We start from the raw sequence: 22,688 nt of genomic DNA, 5'->3' as shown, positions 1-22,688 counted from the left end.
CGCTCACTGACACGCACACTGTACAGACTGTGCTTCTCTCTCTTACTCACTCACTCACTCATTCACTCACTCCCCGCTTGGGCTGTCAGACTAGAGGATGGAGCAGCAAAAATAACGGTTTGCCAAGGACAAGATTCCTTCTCATATACATCAATTTTTTCCACTTCTTGCCAGTCTTTTTTTAAAAGAAATTGAACTCAATTTTTTTTGACAAATTCATTATTCTCACCCCCTCCCCCTCGTGTGTAAGATTCTCTTCCCCCTTTAACTTCACCCTGGACCGCAGGAGAATTCAACCGAGAAAAATAAAGCTGCTGTTTTATTGACTTTTTTCAAAACTGGAGAAAGCAGAGACTGACAGAGAGAGAGAGAGAGAGAAGTTGAAAGAATTCCTCGGGACTGCGATGAAGTGAAGGTGTGTTGAGCCTCGGCAGAAGCAGTTTTTAGCGCCTGGACTGCAGCTGCACCCAAAAGCGAGTCACTGAACTGCACAGGACTTGAGAATCAAGGTTAAACAATAGCAACAAAAAGTGCCTTTCCTCTTTATGTTTTTTTTCTTTTATTGTAAATATTTAACTTGTTGATTCTTTTCGCGTGACGGTCACAAGCTGCAGCTGACTCTCTTGTTTCCCTGGCCCTTACCACCCACTCTCTCTCTCTCTCTTGCTCTCTCTCTCTCTTCAACTTTCCAAACTGCCCAGCTTTGAAAATGCACTACTCCATTTTCACGGTTTTTCTCACGCTGGATTTTGCAATGATCGCCGCTTGCTTATCGACCTGCAACACCCTCGACATGGAGCAGTTCATGAAGAAGCGGATCGAGGCGATCCGTGGGCAAATCCTCAGCAAACTGAAACTCACCAACCCCCCGGAACATTACCCGGAGCCGGAGGAGGTCTCCAACGAGGTGATCGCGATTTACAACAGCACCAGGGATTTGCTTCTTGAGAAAGCGAACGAGAGGGCAGCGACTTGTGAACGGGAGAGGAGCGAAGAGGAATATTACGCGAAAGAAGTTTACAAGATTGACATGAACCCATTTAGCTACCCTGAAAGTAAGCAAAAGCAGCAACTTAAAAGAGTTTGTATCCCTTTTTGTCAGCCTCCGGGGATAATGTATTTATATAAATCTGCTTATTTCAAAAACGCCCCAGTTTGGCTCAAGATTTATGATTGGCAATGCTTTATTTAAGACACTGATAGTTGGAATGCCAAACCTGTGTCGACAAAAAGGGATGTCATTCCTCTTTAAGACTTAAACGTTTTTGCATGTACAACCGAATTTACGAAAGCGTTCAGTTGGCAGTTTGCTTTCGTGCTATCATTATGTAATATGTTAGATATACACACATGAGGAATGTGAAGTATTCGCCTATTTGAACACCACAGTTTGAACAGGGCACACTGCGTTGACTGGACAGTTTTTTTCTCTCTCTTGAGTTGTTTATTTTCCTGTAGCGGTAAATTGGATTGTGGGCAGTATGCACGGTCGCCTGACCACGAACCGCGTTGGGCTGATGCCCCGCGGAAATCCTATCTAAAAATATTAATCAGACAATCTCCAAGCTGCTGTCTTCAGTGGAAATGGTGAAATTTCAAGACAGGTGCTGTGTAAATAAACACGGCAGGCAGGCTCATGGATACACAATCTGATCGCCAGCTACCATTTAACCCATTCAGTGCTGAACGACCCTCTGCAACTTTTCAAGTGCTTACTTGAGAGAATTTCGCAACTTGCCCAGCACTTGTCCATTTCTGATACAGAATGTGGAAATTCACGCTTTTTTTAAAAAAAAAAGATAACCTTTTATTTTTAAATTAACTAAAATTACATTTTTTGGCTTGGAAATATTGTTGCTGCTCTCCTGTGGTTAATTTAACGGAAGGATTGTGTGAAGAACGTACGTAGAAAATCTATAAAAATCTGTTCCACATCCCTAAATTGTCAAAGGAGATTTTTCAAGGAGGTCCGCACCAGAAACCAACCCGTAGAATTGTTGCAGACTGTGCATGGGTATGCTTGTTTTTGTTAAATAGCTGATGACCTATCCTATTAACAACGCAATATCATAGTTTGGACAACTGTCGAAATTTGAGGTATTCCCACGGTTCAGTATTGTAACCATGGTCAATGTCAACAATTATTAGGCCAGGTTTTTATCAGTTCAGACCATAGCTCTTCACAACAGAGTTTACCCCCCCCCCCCCCCCAATGAAGTGGGATGGCTATTTCTGTCCGGAACACGTGCACGTCAAATCATTTTGCACCCGGTTAAAGGACGGAAGTGGTCTGCCTCACAATCCTCAGGGTACAGTTTCACGTACAGTGATATCCTTGGCCGTTATAGAAACACTGTCAGACTCTCAGCTTGGGCTGAACGCCAACACCATTCCGCCCCAGCACTGGGTCAAAGGGATAGTGGTGAGATAATAACGATGGTATCAGAACAGCTTAGACATTCGTTTCCCTCTTTAAAAACTCAAAAAAAGTTGCCTTTAATGCCCTGAATCATGTCTCAATTGGCAGGTGAATTTATATCTCCTTGCTGTTTATTGGAGGGCACCTTCCTCGATATTTCTAAACAACGAGGAAGGAGTGTGGTTTGACTCAGTGGTGTTTCTGCTTTGGTTACCTTGGTGAAGAAGACTGGCCCTAAATAGTTGTTGGGTCCGAATATGAATGCAGCCTCGGAAGGGAAAAGTCGCTTGGGATAATAAACGAGAAATCGATGCCAGACACTGACGTTGTGATATACTTCGAGTCGCCCCGAAAGCAAATCTCAAACCTTTCGGGGCCCGTGAGCTGTTTCACTTCAATTCACGTTTATGGACATGTTTCTCTCCTTATAAATATTTTCAAACTCATTTTTATGGGGGGGGGGGGGGGGGTAAATCTGATTGAGAGTGAAAGTGAGTGCTTTTGTTCAAATGCAAACTCGTGCTGCAGACAGAAGTCGCTTTCTTAGATGTAAAGCGTAATGGGGAGGGGATGTCCTACAAAGCGCTATGTAAATACAAGGTTTCCCTATAATTCCTCAGAATTTGGCGCACATGGTGCTAAACTTGTAACTTCTTGCTCCGATTTTGCATGCTGTGTGTTCCAGGTTCAAAACTCCAGAGTGCAAATGACTTGTTCCAATCTCCAGTCTGCTGCCTGGGTGGTGGTGCAGAACTTGCACTGCCCCCGGACTGTGTATGTTTTTTGTAGGGAACAGCAGTCTCCCAGTCTGAGCCTCGGTGCTCTCTGCTCTGTGCTCCGGTGAACAGGCAGAAAGTGATCCAGTGCTTTCAGTTCACGGAATGAAGGTGCAGGACTTTCGAAACAATCGGGGTGGGGGTTGAGGGTTAGTGCTCACCGCGCATGGGATATACACATGCTCCACCATGAGAAACTCAGAACATAGACTCCAGCTTCTCCCCCCTTAGGGCGGCGAGCTGTGTGGCTACTCACTGAAAGCCCAAAGATAGCCTGGGCCGGCAGAGTTCCAAGCTTCATGAGCCACGGACTTTGCAATTTTGTTTTTTTTCTACGTGTATACTTCTCGCCTCCAACGGGCACCGTCATAAAATGTGTTAGACATCAGCTACTTGACACCGCCTCCTGTTTTCTTGCATCATTTCAGCGGTAGTGAAGGGGACTGGAAGAAATGATTGTCGAATAGTCATTTAGACACATCTTCCTTTTTAAAGACAACACGATGTTGAAAGTCCACCTTTCAGCCTTTCCCACCCAGCCAGGCGTTCCTTTCCAGAGCCCCCTCACCTGCTGCTTTTTATTTGTAACCACTTTAAGGCAGCTGGCACCGGTGAAAGTCAAGTCAGGGTTCCTCAGGATTTTTTTTTCCAATACTGTATTTGTTCAAAACCTGTAATTTCACCACTTCCTAAGGAAGTACACAATCAACTGGTTCACTTTCCAGAAATAACTCTTTTATGTTGGCATTTCCTCGATTGAATTTAACCCACATCAAAACCTCTGCTGGTTTCTGCACTCGCCATGCTGTAGAATGTAGATCCAAATTGTGGAGCCCTGGTTTGTATGGCATACTGTTAGAATCAGCATAAAACAAGTGCAAATACAGCACCATCAACAGGTGAAATAACAAAGTGTTATCTTCAGCCATTTCACCTCTTTTTTGGAGCCTTATGCCTCCACCTGCTGCTTCATGGTTCCCAGTATTACATAGGACATGGTTAAGCAGAGTGGGAGGATGTTTTCAACAGTTTTAACCTTTCTAAATGCGGGGACTGTTAAAGTATTTCAAGGAGAACAACACTTTGGTTAGGTATAATACACCTACCTCTCAGCAAGTGTATTGTTTCAAATTATGAGGAAAATCCTGGTCAAACTCCAGAACTCCCATTTATGTCAATATCAGATTCCTAAATACTTGCCATTCATTCTACTCCAGGGCATTTCATTTTATTGCATAAGTCCAGGAAATGTGAAGGATAGAGGATACAACGTAGATTTAATAGAGTGATACCTGAGATGAGGAATTTTAGGTACGGGTTTAGCAGGGCGAAACAGGAATTGAAGTGAAGGAGATTGAGGTGCAATCTGATTAAGGGGTAAATGATTATAACTAATTTAGATGAAGTGGACAAAGAAAAGTTGTTTACATTAGCAGATGGTAGAAAGGCCAACAGACACAGACTTAAGGTTTTGGGCGAGTGGTGCAAGGGGTACATGATAAAGAAATGTTTTTAATGTAGTAAGTAATAATGACAATGATTTTTTTGCTTACAATGGCATTGGAAGATAAGTTATTTCAGAAGGACATTGGATAGGCGTTTAAATGCAATGAGCTGCATCAGTAGAACTGAGTAATGGGTCTGTTGCACAGAGAGCAAAGAGTATGGACACAGTGGGCTGAATGGTGTCCTTCTGCACTGATATATTTTCTGTATGGGGCTTGGTGTTTTGCATGTGATGGAGCTATGTAAATAAGCAGCAGAGAGCTTTGGCAGCTTTATCTCAGAAGTGTTGTAAGTAATTGAGGCAATTTGCACATTGTGATGTATCAGCGGTAAACTGGTGCTAATCAGCTATGCACAAATTTTCTTGGAAAAATCTGGCACACTTCCAATTTTGCAATATAATTTCACTGAAACTTTCCAGGAAATTCCAAGCCATCACTCCATCCTGTGAACCTTCTTCCAACTCATTTTCCTCACTTTATTTTCTTCATTATTATTTGGCTCTGGAGAAATTTTTAACATTTTAGACAACAGTTGTGACCAGCAGCTTCTAGCTGCTGGTGTACTCTACACATGATAGAGAATATTCACTGTTTTATAGGTGCTGCTTTAGAATCTGATAACTTATCATATATTTGTACTTCCTAGACACACAATGCTAAATAATTTCTCAGATTTTAAAAAAAGTTTCTTCTTATTTAGAATATCATTTCTGTAACTCGAGTATAAATTCCTAAAATACCACTGGATTATGATTTTCACAGAAGGATTTATAAAATATCCTAAAACTCTGGTAAGATTCCCAGAATCTCATGTAATCTAAACAAAGAATGACTTCAATCTTTGCAAACTTGTCATCCAAATTGTAGACAAAGAAAGTGCTGGATTGAAATTTCAAAACATACAGATAAGAAGTTTTGGAATCCCACAGAATAAAAACAGCTATTCATTAAATTAGTCACTACAAATAGATCATAATTAAAATATACTTTGAGAAACACCAATTAAACAAGGGTTGCATTTACAAGCATATGTAGTCTTCAAGTTTCCTATGCAAGTTTGCAATGCTGTATGGCATTCTTGTCCAATTTTTTTTGTTAAAAAGCACAGTATCACACAGTTGACAGCAGCAATGAAAACATTTGCTGGCTTGTGGAAGCAGGCTTAGATCCAATCTATGAGTGCCATTTTATTGAATGATTTGATTATATTGCAGTGGTTGCCTTAGGCAGAAAACCTGATTACAGATGGTATTTCTGATTGCTGCTGCCTGTTATCAAAAATATGCAACTATCTTAGGGTTTATATATTTTATAAAACACCCCAAAACAGGTGATATTCTAAACCTCATTTTAATGACAAAAATGCATTAAGATCATGGAAACTATATATAAAAATGTTTGTTTCCCTTGCCACCCTCCCCCCTCAACCCCATGCCCACGAAATCCCTATAAACAACAACTGGTGGTATTGCAACATAGTTAAACAACCATCTGAAACAATTCAGTGAATGAAATTTAGATTGAATCTTTTATGTGACTGGAAATTTGGAACTGTCCTAACTGTCTTGTTCTCCGAGGAATTTGAACTGAAGATGCACAATTTTGTTTGTATTTCATCCATGTTCAAGTGGTCTGTTGCAACTTCTGAGCACTTTATCATCTTAATATTGAATCTTCCTAACGTCATGAGCAAGTGGACACTTAAGCTCACTCTCCTAACAAAAAAAGTACCAGGGAGTGGAGCTCTAGGCATGTGTGGAAACGTGTGTATTCAGTGCTCTTTCCTGTTGGGCCGTTATGACTTTCAGCCATGCACAGTATAATACATAAGTTGGGTATTGCTGGCTGCATTTTATAGTCTGCATTTATGGGTTTTATTCACTAGTGCAGCTCAACTGAAGGCTTGCCGAGAAGTGACTGCTGGAAGTTTATTTTTTACATGTTTTAAATATAGTTCCACAGGAGTCATTTCAAAATATACTTATTTAACCAAGTTAATTTAGGAAGGCCAGTGACTGCAACTAAAAAGCTTTCTATTCAGGAAAATTTTTAATCATTTGCTAATTTATCACATGTTACTGTCACAAAGTAGTTTATGGAACATTATTCTGATATTTTCAAGTTTTGTCAGTGAGGAGAAGATTTGGAATAAGTTAGCTCCAGCCAGATAGTAACATCTATTGAAGAATGTCTTTAATTTGTTTTATATCACTGACAACATGTAACAACACAGGAGAATTGGTAGACATATCTCTAGAATCTTCCAATTACATTCACTGTGAAATTTATTGATCTGGAAAATATTCAAGAATGCAGAGTTCTTTAAACTGAAAAACTTGGAGGAGGTTGGTAAATTAACTGATGTTAGATGCTGCCTTGACACTGTGAAACCATAAAAATATAAGACATGGAAGCAGAAGTAGGCCATTCAGCCCATTGAGTCTGCTCCATCATGTAATGGGATCATGGCTGATCTGACTGCAGTCAACTCCATTTTACTGTCCTTTTCCCAATCACACTTATTCCTTTACTAATTAAAAATCTGTCTGTCTCAGCCTTGAATATGCTTAATGACCTAGCCTCAACAGTCCTTTGTGGTAATGAATTCTGCAGATTCATCACCTCTGAGACAAGACATTCCTCCTTATCTCTCTGTTTATGCATGATCCCTTATTCTGAGATTATGCTCTCTGCTCCTATAATCTGCTATAAGAGGAGACAACCTTTCCATATCTAACCTATCAAGTTCCCCAAGAATCATGTATGTTTCAATCATTCTTCTATGTTCCAACAAGTACATTAATCTATTCAATCTCTCATAGAGGCACACAGGGCTACAGCAAAGAAAGTGCCTTTCAGTCCATCAAGTTTAAAATAGTTCCTCTGTAACCCCCCCACCTCTCCTGTATCAGCCAAATGCCAGCATATGTTTCCTTTGATAAACAGCCTAAAACAATCCTACTGATGCTGTTCATACCAACGTGGACAATGACACCTGGATCCTTCTCCTCCCAGTCCAAGTTTCTCTCCAACCTGAGAAGCTGTCCTTAACCCGGATAGGCAGCATAGCTTTCATGACCCCTGCTCATGGCTGCAGAAAACTGTATCTATTAACCTAATTATACTGTACCCTACCATAACTGCGTTATTATTTCTTCCCGCCACTTGAATGATTCCCATTATCAGGATGCTGAAGTGTGTTTGTTCACCCATCCTGCAATCTTCACTTTCACCTGCTCAACATGCAAGAATCTTGTAACTGCTGGACAATTGCAGAGGTCGAGACTCCTGAATTTTAACCTTCTGGGTCCCCATACCTGCCTTAGCGTCAGTCACATCTTCCAGTTTCTGGTCACAGGCGAACTTTACCTGTCCTGAAAGGTGTGACTGTCCTCTGGAGCAAAGTGTTCAGGTAATGTTCTCCTTCTCTGATATGATGCAATGTCTGCAGCACAGACTCCAGCTCCTCAACACAGGTCCAAAGTTCCCCGAGCTGCAAACATTTACTCCAGATGTGTCTGCTCTGGATCACATTGGTGTCCAGCAGCTTCCACATGTTGCAGCAGCAACACAACACGCACCCTGCCATCACTATCATATTTGATTTAACTTTGTCAATTATTTACTTGAGACTCCCTATTCTTTATACTTCCCTGCAATGATATTTCCTTTTTATACATTTAAAGGAGGAAAGAGAGACACTCACCACTATCCCTCTGATTTCGGATTGCTGTTACTTCACAGCAATATACAGGTTTTGATGTTTATATTGATTTGTCGAGAATAGTCATGCTTCCACCCTCATTGCTTCTTTCCTACCATGTCCTTTCCAGTCTCTTAAACCCACATTCAGAGTGCCATCTCTTCCAAACTGCAGTCTTTGGAACCTCTTTCATAATTTGATACTTGTCCATTTTAGATTAGGATGTATTAGACAAACTTTGACAAAATATGAAGGAAAACTGACGTGCTGAGTGTAGTACTTATTTATTAATGGGTGCAGCACGGTAAAACACATATGCAGTTCTCTGCAGAATGAGTAATACTTTTAATAGTGCCAAGCAGAAAAAGTACAGTGCAGTCGTCAGACATCTTTCCCACCATAAGGATGGAGAGATTGAGAGTGGGTCACTTCAGCCTGGTTTTGCACACCTACAAGTGACGGGTCAAATGACATGACCTAAGGTACTAAAAGTAGTTTGGGGACTGAGGCCAGCCTGCAGGCTGTAAGAATCTCTGGGCCCGTGTCTCTAAAAGGCTTGGGCTCATTGGCCATGCAGCTTGTCAAACTGGGTGGTCTGTGTCCAAAGCAGCTAATCTGGCATGTGAACCATGCCAATTGTCAAGCTAATTGGCCAATGATTGCTGGGGTCCAACGAACAGCTATCATTGAGCCAATGGGATGCATCAGATTCCCCAGTCAGTGAACTGCCTCCTTTTTTCCAACGATGTGTGACTCATGTTGTGGACCATATGTTGGACAAGTGGACCTGTTTGGAAGTGCAGGCTACTGAGGACAAGTTCAATGAATAGAAATAAAGTTGCTGGTGTCTCACACCTCTCACCTGAAGGTCCTTCTCAGCCATCTCGCTTAATGGTGGTGTATGGTCCTGTCCTACCTGGACCAAACCATGTGGATCTAATATCCTGACCACTTACCTGCTCACACATGATGCTATTGGCTGATGATGACAACTTCATCTCCATGACCATCCTAAAACCCAGGACACCTTCTCAGCATCAGACCTCCCTCCCTCTCACTCAGCATGTGTGGAATCATGGCTGATGGATCCTTCATCACTCGGCAAGCTCCCTGACCTGCCACCAACACACCCCTGGAGCCAGCTTCTCAACTAAACCACCTCCCTCTCTCGTGATGCTATATATGACATGGCTCCTACCCTAAACCCCAGCATTTCAGCTTCCTGAATGATCTCCCTGACCTGAAATCCTCCCTCTGACATATTACGGGAACCTATATTTCTGGCTTTGTTTGTGGTGAGGACTGTAGGCTGAGGCTTTATCAATAACCTGAAATTTCAATAATGGGGACAGATTCTTACTTGTTCCATATTCTCAAATCTCCAGTCAGAATATGAAGGTGCAGGGTTTGGAGATTTTACGACACGATCCTTGTCTACTTCCTCCTCCAAAACTTCCTCCTCTGTGTCTGGTTCTGAGTATTCTTCTAAAGGTTGATATTCATACGTTTCCTCCCGATCTCAGTCTTCCCTTGATGATGAGGGTTAGTGAGGCAGTGATTGTGAGACAGTGAGTGAGTGAGTAAGTCAGCAAATGTGAGAGAGAGAGAGAACTTGGAAATAACTGGGTATGAGCAAGGGAGTGAATGTGACCATTAGTGAGTGAGTGTGGGAAAGCAGGTGAGTGTGAATAAGAAAGAATAAATAAGTAAGTGGGTGTGAGAGACACTGAGTGAATGAGAGTAACAGGAGAGTGAGAGAGTAAATGAGAGAGAATCTGGAGAGTGGTTGTGATTTGGGCACACACACATGCTTGGTTTGGGGCATGCACCCTTTTTCCCTTCCCAAAAACTTATCCACACATACACCAAATAAGGAAAGGAGAGAAACCCAGGCTGAAAGGCAACTTACATCTGAATCCCATCTTCAAATGTATTCCATCAAGATTAGTTTAAAGTCTGAGGCACTAGAGGTGAGTGCAGGGTCCGTGTTAGTGAAACTCAACTCCATATCTTGTGCAGTACCCTCCCCCTGTTGACCACATCTTGGGGCTGGTCTGTATACCTCTACCTTGCTTCTTGAGTGATAAAGCCAAGAAGTTTTATTGGTTAGATATCCTGACTTGCATTTTAACGATCATTTTTATTAATTATTCATTTAACAATGAATGATTTTGCCTCAGCAAGTTGTATGTGGTTTTTGTTTTGCCTACCTGGGCCTTTTTTTTGAAGTTCATGTTTAATGTTGTGCCAAGCCCAATCACAGGCAACAGCTGCTGGGTTTTTTGCTGAAGGGGAATGAAAGACTCACAAGACGCCTGACTGATTGTTTTTGCAAGGCTGGCAAAAACTAATAGAGGTGGGAAGTGTTGGAAATGCTGAGCACATCTGGCAACATCTGTGCAGAGAGACACTGAGTTCACTGACCTTCCATTTGAATTAGTGCAGATCATGAACCTGAAGTCCTATTTCTCCTCTTCTCTCTCTCTCTCATCATCCTGTCTGGCCTGCTGAATATTTCCAGTAATTTTCCTTAAAATTTCCAGCATTGACAGTATTTTGTTTTTCTGTTATATTCTCCCCATTGGGCAGATATAAATACGGCTTGCTTCAACTTAAACTGAGAAAATATTTATCTCTCAGTGCAAGATGCAATATTTCTGTTAACAAAGCCCGCTTGTGTGGATAAAAATAACAAATTTGATGGTACTAATTTACTGGAAGGTTTTGCCATTTTTTAAAACTTGGAAGTAAAACCAGGTGTTATGTGCCAACATAATATGTCACTGCTGGTTCAACATTTTTACATTTGTACAGAGGATTGTTCCTTGTTGTGCTTGTGGGGTTCAAACCTTTTTGATATTACTGATGTCAAAAAGGTGGAGCTGTAGCATAATATGAACAATCAAGTTGTGCACAATTGACTGACAAAGCCATGTTTGTAACATGTGTCATATTGCAATGGGGGAGCAGCAGGAGAAGCACCAGGGTCTATGATTTCTCTCTGGTCTGGGAACATGTCACCCCTTGCCTGTATGTAACATGCAGAAACTGAATAAGTAAGAGGCGAGGTGAGGCGAGGCAATGCCCCAATTACACAAAACAAGTACAGGACTTTGGATCAAGTTCCTCATCACCACCAAACCTGGCAGGAGATGTCAGTGGGCTAAAGCTAATGCTCTGGGACATGGGATTTAATCCCACCACAATAGCTGGTGGAGCCGAAATTCAATTGGTAAGTCAGGAATTATAAATGACCATATCATCAGTTGTTTTAAAAAGAGTCTGATTTACTAGTGTCCTTTACAGAAGGAAATCTGCCATCCTCATCCATTCTCATCTACATGGGACTCCAGATCCATAGCGATAATACTGACTTTTAACTGCCCTCAAATATCTAACAATTCACTTAGTTCATTAGTAATTTGGGATCCGCATGCTAGTCTCATCAACAATGCCTATCATCCCAAAAAAGGAGTTTGCTGCATGTAAAATGATTGATTGAAATATTCATCCCAGTTACCTTTTCTTGTTTATATCGTGCATTATTTTAAAGGACTTATCATTCTCATGTAAAATGTTTTCTCTGTGTTTCAACTTTTTTTTCATTAAGAACAGTTACATTTGGAGAAAAGCAAATAGCATCGAGTATTCCAGATAACCAGTTTCGGTGTGCTGTGACAAATGGAATAAATATTTTCTCTGTCTTACTGCTGAGATAAGTGAAATGGCACAGTTTTCTTTCCAAGAAAACATTACCTAATTACCATTCAAAACTTGCCAATATATAGCAGGGCTTGTTCTTAAACTTTACTCCTTAATTTTTGTGCTTATTCGGTGCTCACAATAAGTACAAACTTCAACATTTTTCTTTCAAGTGAAGGGATATTATCAGGTTTTAATTATTAATGACCTGAGCTATAGGGAGAGGTTGAGTAGGCTGGGGCTGTTTTTCCTGGAGCGTCGGAGGCTGAGGGGTGACCGTATAGAGTTTATAAAATCATGAGGGGCATGGATAGGATAAATAGACAAAGTATTTTCCCTGGGGTCGGGGAGTCCAGAACTAGAGGGCATAGGTTTAGGGTGAGAAGGGAAAGATATAAAAGGGACCTAAGAGGCAACTTTTTCACGCAGAGGGTGGTACGTGTATGGAATGAGCTGTCAGAGGAAGTGGTGGAGGCTGGTACAATTGCAACATTTAAGAGGCATTTGGATGGGTATATAAATAGGAAGGGTTTGGAGGGATATGGGCCGGGTGCTGGCAGGTGAGACTAGATTGGGTTGGGATATCTGGTTGGCATGGATGAGTTGGACCAAAGGGCCTGTTTCCATGCTGTACATCTCTTGACTCTATGACTAAAAGGAGCAATATTCCTTACAATATGTTTAAGCCAGGGATTTCCCAAGTTGGGCTTAGGCAATCTTGGCACCTCAAATGGAGTCACAAACTAAAATGTTGGGGTTGTGTGACCTGAAGTAGTAATAGCTGCTGTGATGTTTGGAATAAGTTCCAACAACCATACTCTTCCTCCAGCCAGCCCTCATTCTCTCACTGAGGAGTTGTGGCAATTTTTATGCCTCTGTCTGGAGTTACAAAGAAACAGGACTTAGGAAGCATAGTTTGAAGCAGATTTAATTTTAAATGAATAACAATAAGTGTTGTAACATAAGCAATATTGTTTAAAAACACATTGTATTCCTTTTCATAAGATTATTCCTTGTCTTATTCGTAAAGAGTGTGTGCTCACTATGAAGGTGAATGTTAATATTAGGAATGTCACTAAAGAAGAATCTCCCAGTGGGCTTCAGAACCCCACTCTCAGGCTGAAATATTTGTGCGAAACTGGCACTGTATGAGAAGATTCACTTGCTGCAAACCTTGGACTCTAGGTATACCCACAGTGCTGTTAGAGGAGGAGTTCCAGCCTTTTGACCCAGCAGTGATGATCGGATGGTGATAATGTTCCAAATTTCAAGTCTTGATGGTAGCACGTAGCTTGGAGGGAAACCTGTTTCAAAACTCATTCACAGAATATGAGTGTTGCTAGCTAGGCCAGAATTTATTGCCATTCTTTAATTGCACAGAGGGCAATTAAGTGTCAACAGCATTATTGTGGGTGTGGAGGCCACATCAGGTAAGGACAGCAGCTACCTTCCCTAAAGGACATTAATAAACCAGAGATGTAATAGTTAACATCAGATGCTTAATTCCAGCATCTTATTGAATTCAACTTCTACTATCTGCCTTGCTGGGATTCAGACATGGGTCCCCAGAACATTACCTGTGTCTACTAGTACCACTAGATCATCACCTCCCCCAACTAATTGTGACAGTCTTCCCTCTCATAAAACAATGAAGTGAGACATACTGAACAAAGGCGCATCAAAGCCATACTGTTGGATAATGGCTACCCTGATTAGATCAGATTACACGCAATTGAATAAAACGGTATATAAATTTCAGTGCCAGTGTGATGCCATGTTTGTGGACCATCTGTTCCAAAGACTGACAGACTATATCCAACAAGATGTTCCTTCTTCCATTTGTAACAAACAATTTGCTGACTGTACTCAACCAGCCCGTGCTTGCAAAACATGCAACCCACTGTGCAACATTATGTGTCATTCTGCAATTCAACAATATTTGCTGTATAATCCTGAGTGTGCAAGCAATTATATTAATAGTCAGAATACCGTAAGATATAGGAGCAGAATTAGGCAATCTAGCCCATCAAATCTGCTCCATCATTCGATCATGGTTGATATGTTTCTCAGTACCATTCTCATGCCTTCTCTCATGCCTGATCCCTTTACTAATCAACAGCCTATCTATCTCTGTCTTAAATACACTCAATTACTTGCCTTCCATAGCCTTCTGCAACCATGAATTCCACAAATTCACCACTCCCTGGCTGAAGAAATCCTTCCACATCTCTGTTCTAAAGGGTCACTGCTTCACTGTGAGGCTGTGCTTTCAGGTCCTGGTCTCTCCTAATAATTTTGGATATCAGTCACGCTCAAAGTGTGGTGAATGCATATATACTGGAGGTACACATATTAATAGAGTGGATCTTGCTCCTTACAGACAGACCAGGTACATACACACTGTGCCTATTTCAGTTTAACAAAATCAGTGACAGCCATTGACTGGTTCATTTTTCAAGGTATTAATCTGACTCGTTAAAGTTAATCGGCCTGGTTTAAAATTTAAACAAAGCCTTGCAGTTATTTCTCAATTGAATTCACAGTGATATTCTCCATGGCAATATTTCTATCAATCAGCACTCTCCTGTCTCCTGATATAAATGTGTTTTTTTTCCATTGAATTGGTATTCTTGTGAATTGTCCTGATGAGCATTAGATGAAAAGCTTCAACAAAATAGGTCTTTTTTCAGCAATACAGAAATGCAAAAGTTGGTGTTACTAAGTGACTGCATCAAGTTGGCGAGAATAAGAAAGAAGTTTCTGAAATCAAAAAGTAGCCCTTGAGAAAAGTGCTCAAGGAAAAAGAAAGATCCTTATTAGAAGATGTGAGGGGGAGGATTAAGGTAGGGGTGAGGCAGGAGTAAGGAGCCCAGAAAAAGGACCAGAGCACATATGTCTGCCCAGGAGGTCATGGACAGTGGCCAGGTCACCATACGTATGGTCTTTGGATGTGTAACTGTCACTTATCCAGTGAACTTGGCTGAGTTTGTGCAGATATTGATGGCTTCCCATTCGTGTATGCTAATTGAATTTGCCTGCTTCAGGAGCAATGGGCTAGTGACCTTGTCCTTCCATGAGATGCAAAGGATGCATAGGAGATGGCAAAGATGGAAACCTTTCAGTCTTTACTCCTGCCTAGTGTACATTGTCCAGATCTTATTGTTGTAGAGGAGTGTTCTGAGGATGCTGGATAGTAAACCCTAGTTTTGATGTTCTCAGTTAGGTTGTGATTGTTCCATTCTCTCTTATTCAGTTGAAGCTTTTGTGATATGTGTGTTGATTTACGCACCAAGTGACACAGTGCTGCTGACTGTGGAGGCGGGAGATGAGAAGCTGGCAATATCCTCCATAGTCACATTAGCAGGGCTGATCAATGGCAGTATGGCAATATCCTGCACCATGATGTTCTTCCTCATGCAGGTGGTCAAATCAGTCTCTTTACACATGTGAGAGAATCTGTCCATTTGCCACTGAATGTGTGTCTTAGCATGGAATACTAATACAGCATTAGAGTGTAGACAACCCTCCATGAGGTCTGAATGTACTTTTATCTTGGATCTCAAATGAGCAAGGATGACTAGCTTTCTGTCTATTCTGACATCTTCTGTAGATGACCTGAAGATATATGATAGCAGCAAAGAAAAGGATGTGTCAAAGGACATCAGTATTTGATTATTCCCACTGTGAATGTTAAAGGCTTGTAATGTCCTAATTGATCTTACCCTTTACAAAAAGAGTATAATGCAGTGAGCCAGAAGTCAATTTTCTGCTGCTGTTTAAATAAACCATCTCTTCTTACATAGTTGAGAGTCTGGTGCTGGAAAAGTACAGCAGGTCAGGCAGCATCCGAGGAGCAGGAGAATCGATATTTCAGGCATAAGCCCTTCAGCCATTCCTGATGAAGGGCTTATGCCCGAAATGTCGATTCTCCTACTCCTTAGATGCTGCCTGACCTGCTGTGCTTTTCCAGCAACACATTATCAGCTCTGATCTCCACTAACTGCAGCCCTCACTTTCTCTTTCTTACATAGTTAAATGACTTGCTGTCACCAATAAAGACAATGTCCTCTTTGTTCATGGATTTTTCTCTTACTGCAGAAAATCATGTCAATTATAGATCTCCTAGTCCTGAGGCCACACTGGGATACAGTCAACAGCATGGTCTGGCATAGTCCCAAGATGCCCAGCAAGGAGATGCCTCAATATTTGATGCACTCACTACAGTTGACCCCAGTCATGTACAAGGGTCACAATCTACGCATCTGCTTCTCACGAGTCACTGCCCCTCCCTCTGGTAGAAACAGCAGTTTTTTCCGACATTGCCTAACTGCCAGTTCACCAAGCTTGATAAATTCCGGTGGGATATCATCAGCATGTGGAGGAAGTCAATTGCTTTGCTAATCTGCCCTGTTGTGGGTTTGATATTATCCTTTTCCATGATAGGCAGGCATTCTGTAGAGTCTAATTCTTCCTTGATGACAGAGTTCTCCCTAGGGTATAACTCAAGGCAGGGTTCCACCATCTGACCAACTGTTTACTGCAGTCAGTAATGACCCCCCCAGGCTTTGTTTGCATTGTTTTCATTTTTTTTTGTTATTGCCTTTTTGATCATTTCATACAGTTATAGCATTCCATGTGTCGAAGGACATCTGGATATGCTGGCAAAGTTACAAACTGTAGTTATTGACATGCTTTCTATTTGAACTGCTATTAATGCATTCACTGTCTTCTTTCTTGGATTTCTCTTACAAATAAAGAGAACCGACCACTTGAATTCAATGACAAGTGCAATCTCAATGATTTTAACCACAAAACAGTCAGCAATTTCCCATTCTTGTTTCCCATATATTTCGAGTGTTACTGTGGATGGTATCTCCCAGTATCTTTCTTTTCCCTCATGCACTTTGTTTGTGAAGGCTTGAGGATACCAAGAATCAGCTAAGTTGAGGATTTTTTAAATATCTCAGCAGGCAGTACAAGTGATGTTGATGTAGGGACAGCATTTCAGCTTTCAGTGAGAATCATGAAGTCTTGCACCCTAACCCTGGTGAATACCAGGTAGGGATCTGTATCACAGTATCTGTCAATCAGATTCAGTTGGTGCCAATGCGCTGAACTTCAATGTCTCCAGACACCTTGTGGAAAAGAAGCTTTGAGTTACACAAAACTATTAGCAGCATAGCACAAGTAGTCTCTGTCCATTGTCATTTATCTTTCCCAGATCATAACATCCAATGCAGGAGGGCCTTGTCTCATGTACTGTTACAACTGAATTCCCTCAGTGAGTAAAGATAATCTTACTTAGTGATTCTGCTGATAGCAGTGCCAGGCTTCTCATAGTACTGCTGTAGTGGAGCATACATTGGAGAATAAATACTTATGAGGCTAATGGCCCTGTTTGAGTTGAGATTCTGAACCATTTGTGGAGGGTTCTGTCATCAATAGTGGCAAGTTACTTATAACAAAGCCTACACTTTGCTTACATGTTTCCTCTGAACTCTTCCAGCTGTACAAGACACTGATAAGGCCACAGCTGGATTATTGCATGCAGTTATGGTCATCGTATTGTAGGAAGGATGTGGAAGCTTTGGAAAGGGTTCAGAGGAGATTTACAAGGATGTTGCCTGGTATGGTAGGAAGGTCTTACAACAAAAGGCTGAGGAAACTGAGGTTGTTTTCGTTGGAGAAGAATTTGAGAGGTGACTTAATCAGACGTATTAAATAATCAGATGGTTAGATAGGGTGGACAGTGAGAGCCTTTTTCCTTGGATGCTGAAGGATAACACCAAGAGACATAGCTTTAAATTGAGGGGTGATACATTTAGGACAGATATCAGAGGTAGTTTCTTCACCCAGAGAGTAGTAAGGGTGTGGAACAGCCTGCCTGCAATAGTAGTAGACTCACTGACACCAAGGCATTTAAATTGGCATTGGACATACGTATGTATAATAATGGAATGGTGTAGGTTAGATGGGCGTCAGATTATTTTCACAGGTCAGCGCAACATCAAAGGGCCTGTACTGTGCTGTAACATTCTTTGTTCTATGTTCTTCCCTTGCTGGTTGAACCTGGGATCCTTTCAGCGTTCTGCTCATTGTGTCAGTGGTCTCTGGAAGACAAAGTGCATCTATATTCACCCTATCAGGTTCCTTATAACTCACTACAGTAAATGTGAACTGCACATTATCAACCAGCTATATTCTTCTCTCAAAGCAGTGCTTGCTGATGGAAGACTTAACTTCTTTTTTGCTTAATGTGACAGATTATGTCCACTTGTTGAGTAAAACTCTAATCTGTATTGAAGGAGAAAGGTAGAGGCAGATCAGTTCTTTACCCATTAGAGACAGTCTGATTTGAGCTGGCCAATGCTGACCTGTGGGTCACAATGGACTGTCCCATCAAGGAAGGCTACTTGAAATACCCCTTCTCTTGACCAATAGACTGGGCTTATCGATTGTAACTTTCATGTTGTAGTGACATTCTGCAGCAAAACTGAAGTGTTCTCTCCAGGATACAAGCCTGGGCAAAGCTTACGGAGACCTTGGGCAGCCCAAAGATTAGGTTGTCCTCGTGACCGCTCCAAATGAGTATAATGGAACACAAAGCGCTGTGTTTGGGATGTGCTTGGTTTCAGGAGTTGCTGGAAAGTTGCTGCCAACTTTATATTTAAACCAGAAAGTGACTTTGGCAGCCAAGTCACCATGGTGAAAGGCAGCAGAGCATTCATTGATGGAATGGCCTGTAGTTACTGCTTCATGAGGCAGGCAGGACGGGTCCTTGCAGAGTACCACTTCCTTCCCCCCCCCCCCCACTTCTCTATCTGACACCAAGAGGCCACTTCTAAACAGTTACACTGGGCTCATTGACACCTGCATCAACCCAAAGACTGACTGAATAATCTGAATGTGGACAGGTAGCCCTGGTGCTGCCCCCATTTCACTGCTGCAAAAATAGTCCATAAAGGGATGAAGCCAAGAAACTGGGTGTCCCTGCCACTGGAGCAACTTTGTGTCCCCCTGCCAACATGTTTTTGGAGCAGTTTTGTGCTGATGATTTTTATGCTATCAGCACCAACATTTTGACAGTCCATCAGTATACGTGGATTAATGGTCTAAAATGATATTTCCATAGACCAGCAGGTCCCTTGGAGCTGGTCTTGATCTGCCATAAATATTTTTCCAGAAGCATACCATGAATCTCGTTATGCCACATTCCAGGCAAAGTTATGCTGGTAGAGTACAAGCAGGTTCAAGGAATTTCCTGGCCATAGTTTCCTCCACGTGATTGGAAATGTACTGTAGGTCTCAAGAAAATGAATTCTTGTGGAGTGAGTTTTCCTGAAAAGCAGCAGTACCGTTTACAGTCAGGAGGTGACTTACCTGAGCGCAGTTTTGGGAAATAACTTCACCGTTTCAAAGGCAGCATTAGGACATTAATTTGTTTACAACTCCAACTTATTTTAAACGCAGACTGGGGTGGAAGCTGGTGATAGTGGATCAGCTGTCTGTTTTCATGTGGAACAGACATTTGAGTGGCATGGAAAACAGGCAACCATTTCATTACCTCATGTTTATACCACACTGAAACAAATTAATCCAGATACAAAAGGAGCAGTTTCTGGATTTGAAGCAAATGTTCCTTGCCACCAAGGTTGGTTCAATGGTTTATACGTAGCACTGCACAGCGTTAACTTACTTGAGCAGCATCAATTGCAAATTAATTCCACTCCTTATGAAGGATTGTGGAATTTAAAGCTTCTTTTATTTTATGAGAAAGGTGTGTATGGAAACTAATATTGTCAAGTGAATGTTTTGCAAAATAAATACCACACAACATTCTGCAACCCTCCCTCAAGTCTTATTTATGGCTTCTAAAATATTTTCTAATCAGTCAGAATGACAGCACAAAACAGTTGTCTTCATTTGTGTGCCTATAAAGTTACCTTCCATTGTTCAAACTAAACGTAGATTGAAACAACTCGGAAATCCTTGAAAAGAGAAATAGTAGCAATAAAGATCTGTAGCTCTAATTTGATTCATTTTCTCAACATAGACTGTGGTAACTGTGGCTGAATATTTTTGAAGGGTAGTGCTACATGAATGAATCAGGCATGTTAGATATTTTTAAGTACGTCTGCACAGGTATCCTGCTTTATTCCCTTCATTTACCTGCAGCCCATCTGAACCCCTTCTGATGCTCCATGCTGTGTTGGGTAGATAAGTGATATGATATGTGATTCCCTTTAGTTTACCTTTTGGATCAAAACAGGGTTAAATTCTTGGATTTGATATTGAGTTATAATCTTAGGACTAGAGTAATGTTTGGAACTCACATGTGGGCCATGGAATCCAGCATAGTATCGTGCCATGTGCTGGACCATGTATTACAGCACATTGGTGTAACAATACACCATACCACCATGGCAATAAGCCTCCTTTCACCCTTTAAAGTCAAATATATTTTTGCGTGTTACACAAAATAAACACAAAATTAGAACTTGCTGTTATTCCTGTTAGTAATAACCAGGATAAAGCACAAAACTTCAAAGCAGGGATTGAATTTAACAGTCAGCATGTAAATCCAAAGTATGAATTACATAATTTAACAATAAGAAGTTGTTATTAGCAGCTCAATATTTGTTTTGAAAATGTCAACACAAATGTAATGTCTGTGATGATCATGTGGGAATGCAACGTTTCCTGTAAACTAAAAGATTAGACTTTACCAATTGGTAGATTAGAAAAAGACCAAAATCCACCTAGTTCATATTCTATCATTGAGAGATGTTACATGATACAATGGAATGGGAATGTTAACAAGTCTTGGCATCCCATTTCTATCAATCAGTTTGCTATAGACCCAAGCATGAGGTGAGAGAAATCAGTAATGATGGAAGATTTTGTGAGCCACAACTCAAAGGTTATCTATTCCTCAAAAGCATGCTTCAGTTTCCATATGTCACTCCTCAAATGATTCACACATCATTCAGACGCATCAATATTATGACAGAATTCTATCTATTTTGCATTTGAAATAAGACGTAAATGTTAATTATGAAAGATGAACTGTAATTTCACATTTTTCCCTGTGTAGTATAACTGCACAGCAATATAAATCAAGAACAAGCAAATGAAAAGACTTGTATTTCAAAGTTTTGCTGAAAGAAAGAGACGTGGGGGCTAAATTTTGCCAAAAATTATGTTAAGTGTCAATTTCAGGAAGTTTCACAGAGGGTCTCCGTCCATGAGCTCTAGCAAGTTATCTCACATAATGTTCCGCTGCTCACCTCATTATGGATGCACCACGCCGGAAATCGCTCACTTGCGCTATCAGTCTACTGACCAGCAGCAGAAGTATTGACAAGAACTTCTGGGATTTAGTCCACTAGTGCCATATTCAAACTCCAGCTGTGCACCAGGTCAAATACTGCCAGCCACAAATAACCCTTCACACAGCGGGAGGGAAGTGTAAAAGCAAGGCTTGCTAGGCCACATAGTTGGTACTGGTGACACTTCATTGGACATAGATATGCATATTCATAGAAGGTATTGCCACTTTATATTATCACCAATTTGTTTGACTGTTCTTGTAACTGCAGCTACAAGATTGAAGTTACAAGGGTTACCCATCCTTAGCATCATACCAGTTTAAAACTTTGTCTGAAGGATTGCTACTCTTTTCCTGTCCAACATAACATCTTGTCTTGGGGGATATCAGAGTATTGTAAAGGCTCCAAACATTTGTTAACATTAACTTTTATTAAACAACAGGAAAAGCAAAGGAGCAGCTAATAAAAAAAAAAAGCTGCATTTGCTTCTGGCAATAAATAGGGGCTGCATGCCTTTCAGTCAACAACAGATTTACAGTCAATGATTGATGACCTCTTTCAACTCATTTCAATTGGATACAGATATCTGTTAAGTTCTGTCTGACGTCTTGTACCTGGGCTGTCATAGTAAAGGTACCATTCTTCCTGCTCAATATCCTCATCTTCCACCTTTGGAGACTGCTTACACTCTCACAGCACCCATTATATCCCCTCCACTTCTGCAAAGCACAGCTTGCAAAGATTATGTGGCACACTACATGTCTGGAGTATACTACAACCCCCCTGGCCCATATACAGACCCAGATATCAGAACCTAACTTTCAGGAAGCCTGTTATCTGTTCTACCACAGCCCTTGGCCTTGTCAAAGACTGAGTAACATTATATTTGCGCTCAGCCTTAATGAGGGGACCTTCTGTAACTCCTCCTCATCCTGTGGGGACCTTCAGCTGCAAATTCTTCATGGAGAGACAGTTCAATAGCTGCTAGAGTTTGCTGCTGGCCTTGGGCTTACTGGTTCATTTGTTCTTCCTCAGTTTCTCTGTGCCTTCAGTGAGGATAAACCCTGCTGTGACTGGACCCATTACCCATGATTGCAATGAACCTGAGTGAGTGATATCAGAAACATCAAGGGTCTTTAATAACGTGAGCAGTCAGCATTTGCATTACTCACATTTGGAATAGTCCTTGTTGCAGTGGGACATGGAGGACCCTGACAAGGAGGGTTTCTGTCCATGGACTTCTGGTGTAGT

At 41.2% G+C, this 22,688-nt stretch overlaps 1 protein-coding gene across 1 annotated transcript in view; it reads left to right on the top strand.

Moving 5' to 3' along the window:
* The window catches only part of tgfb2 (transforming growth factor, beta 2), a 98,124-nt gene continuing 75,436 nt past the window's right edge, over positions 1 to 22,688 (top strand). The window contains exon 1 of the mRNA XM_043695788.2: positions 1 to 1,055. Within this exon, the coding sequence (XP_043551723.1) occupies positions 710 to 1,055 (346 nt within the window). The 5' untranslated portion in view covers positions 1 to 709. The remainder of the gene's footprint in view (positions 1,056 to 22,688) is intronic.

Source organism: Chiloscyllium plagiosum, unplaced genomic scaffold (genome assembly GCF_037043375.1).
Source record: "Chiloscyllium plagiosum isolate Xiang-an unplaced genomic scaffold, Cpla_swu_hap1 HiC_scaffold_10, whole genome shotgun sequence".
Taxonomy (NCBI): Eukaryota; Metazoa; Chordata; class Chondrichthyes; order Orectolobiformes; family Hemiscylliidae; genus Chiloscyllium; species Chiloscyllium plagiosum.
The sequence above is the reverse complement of the archived record's forward strand: the minus strand, read 5'-3'. Positions and strand labels throughout refer to the sequence as shown.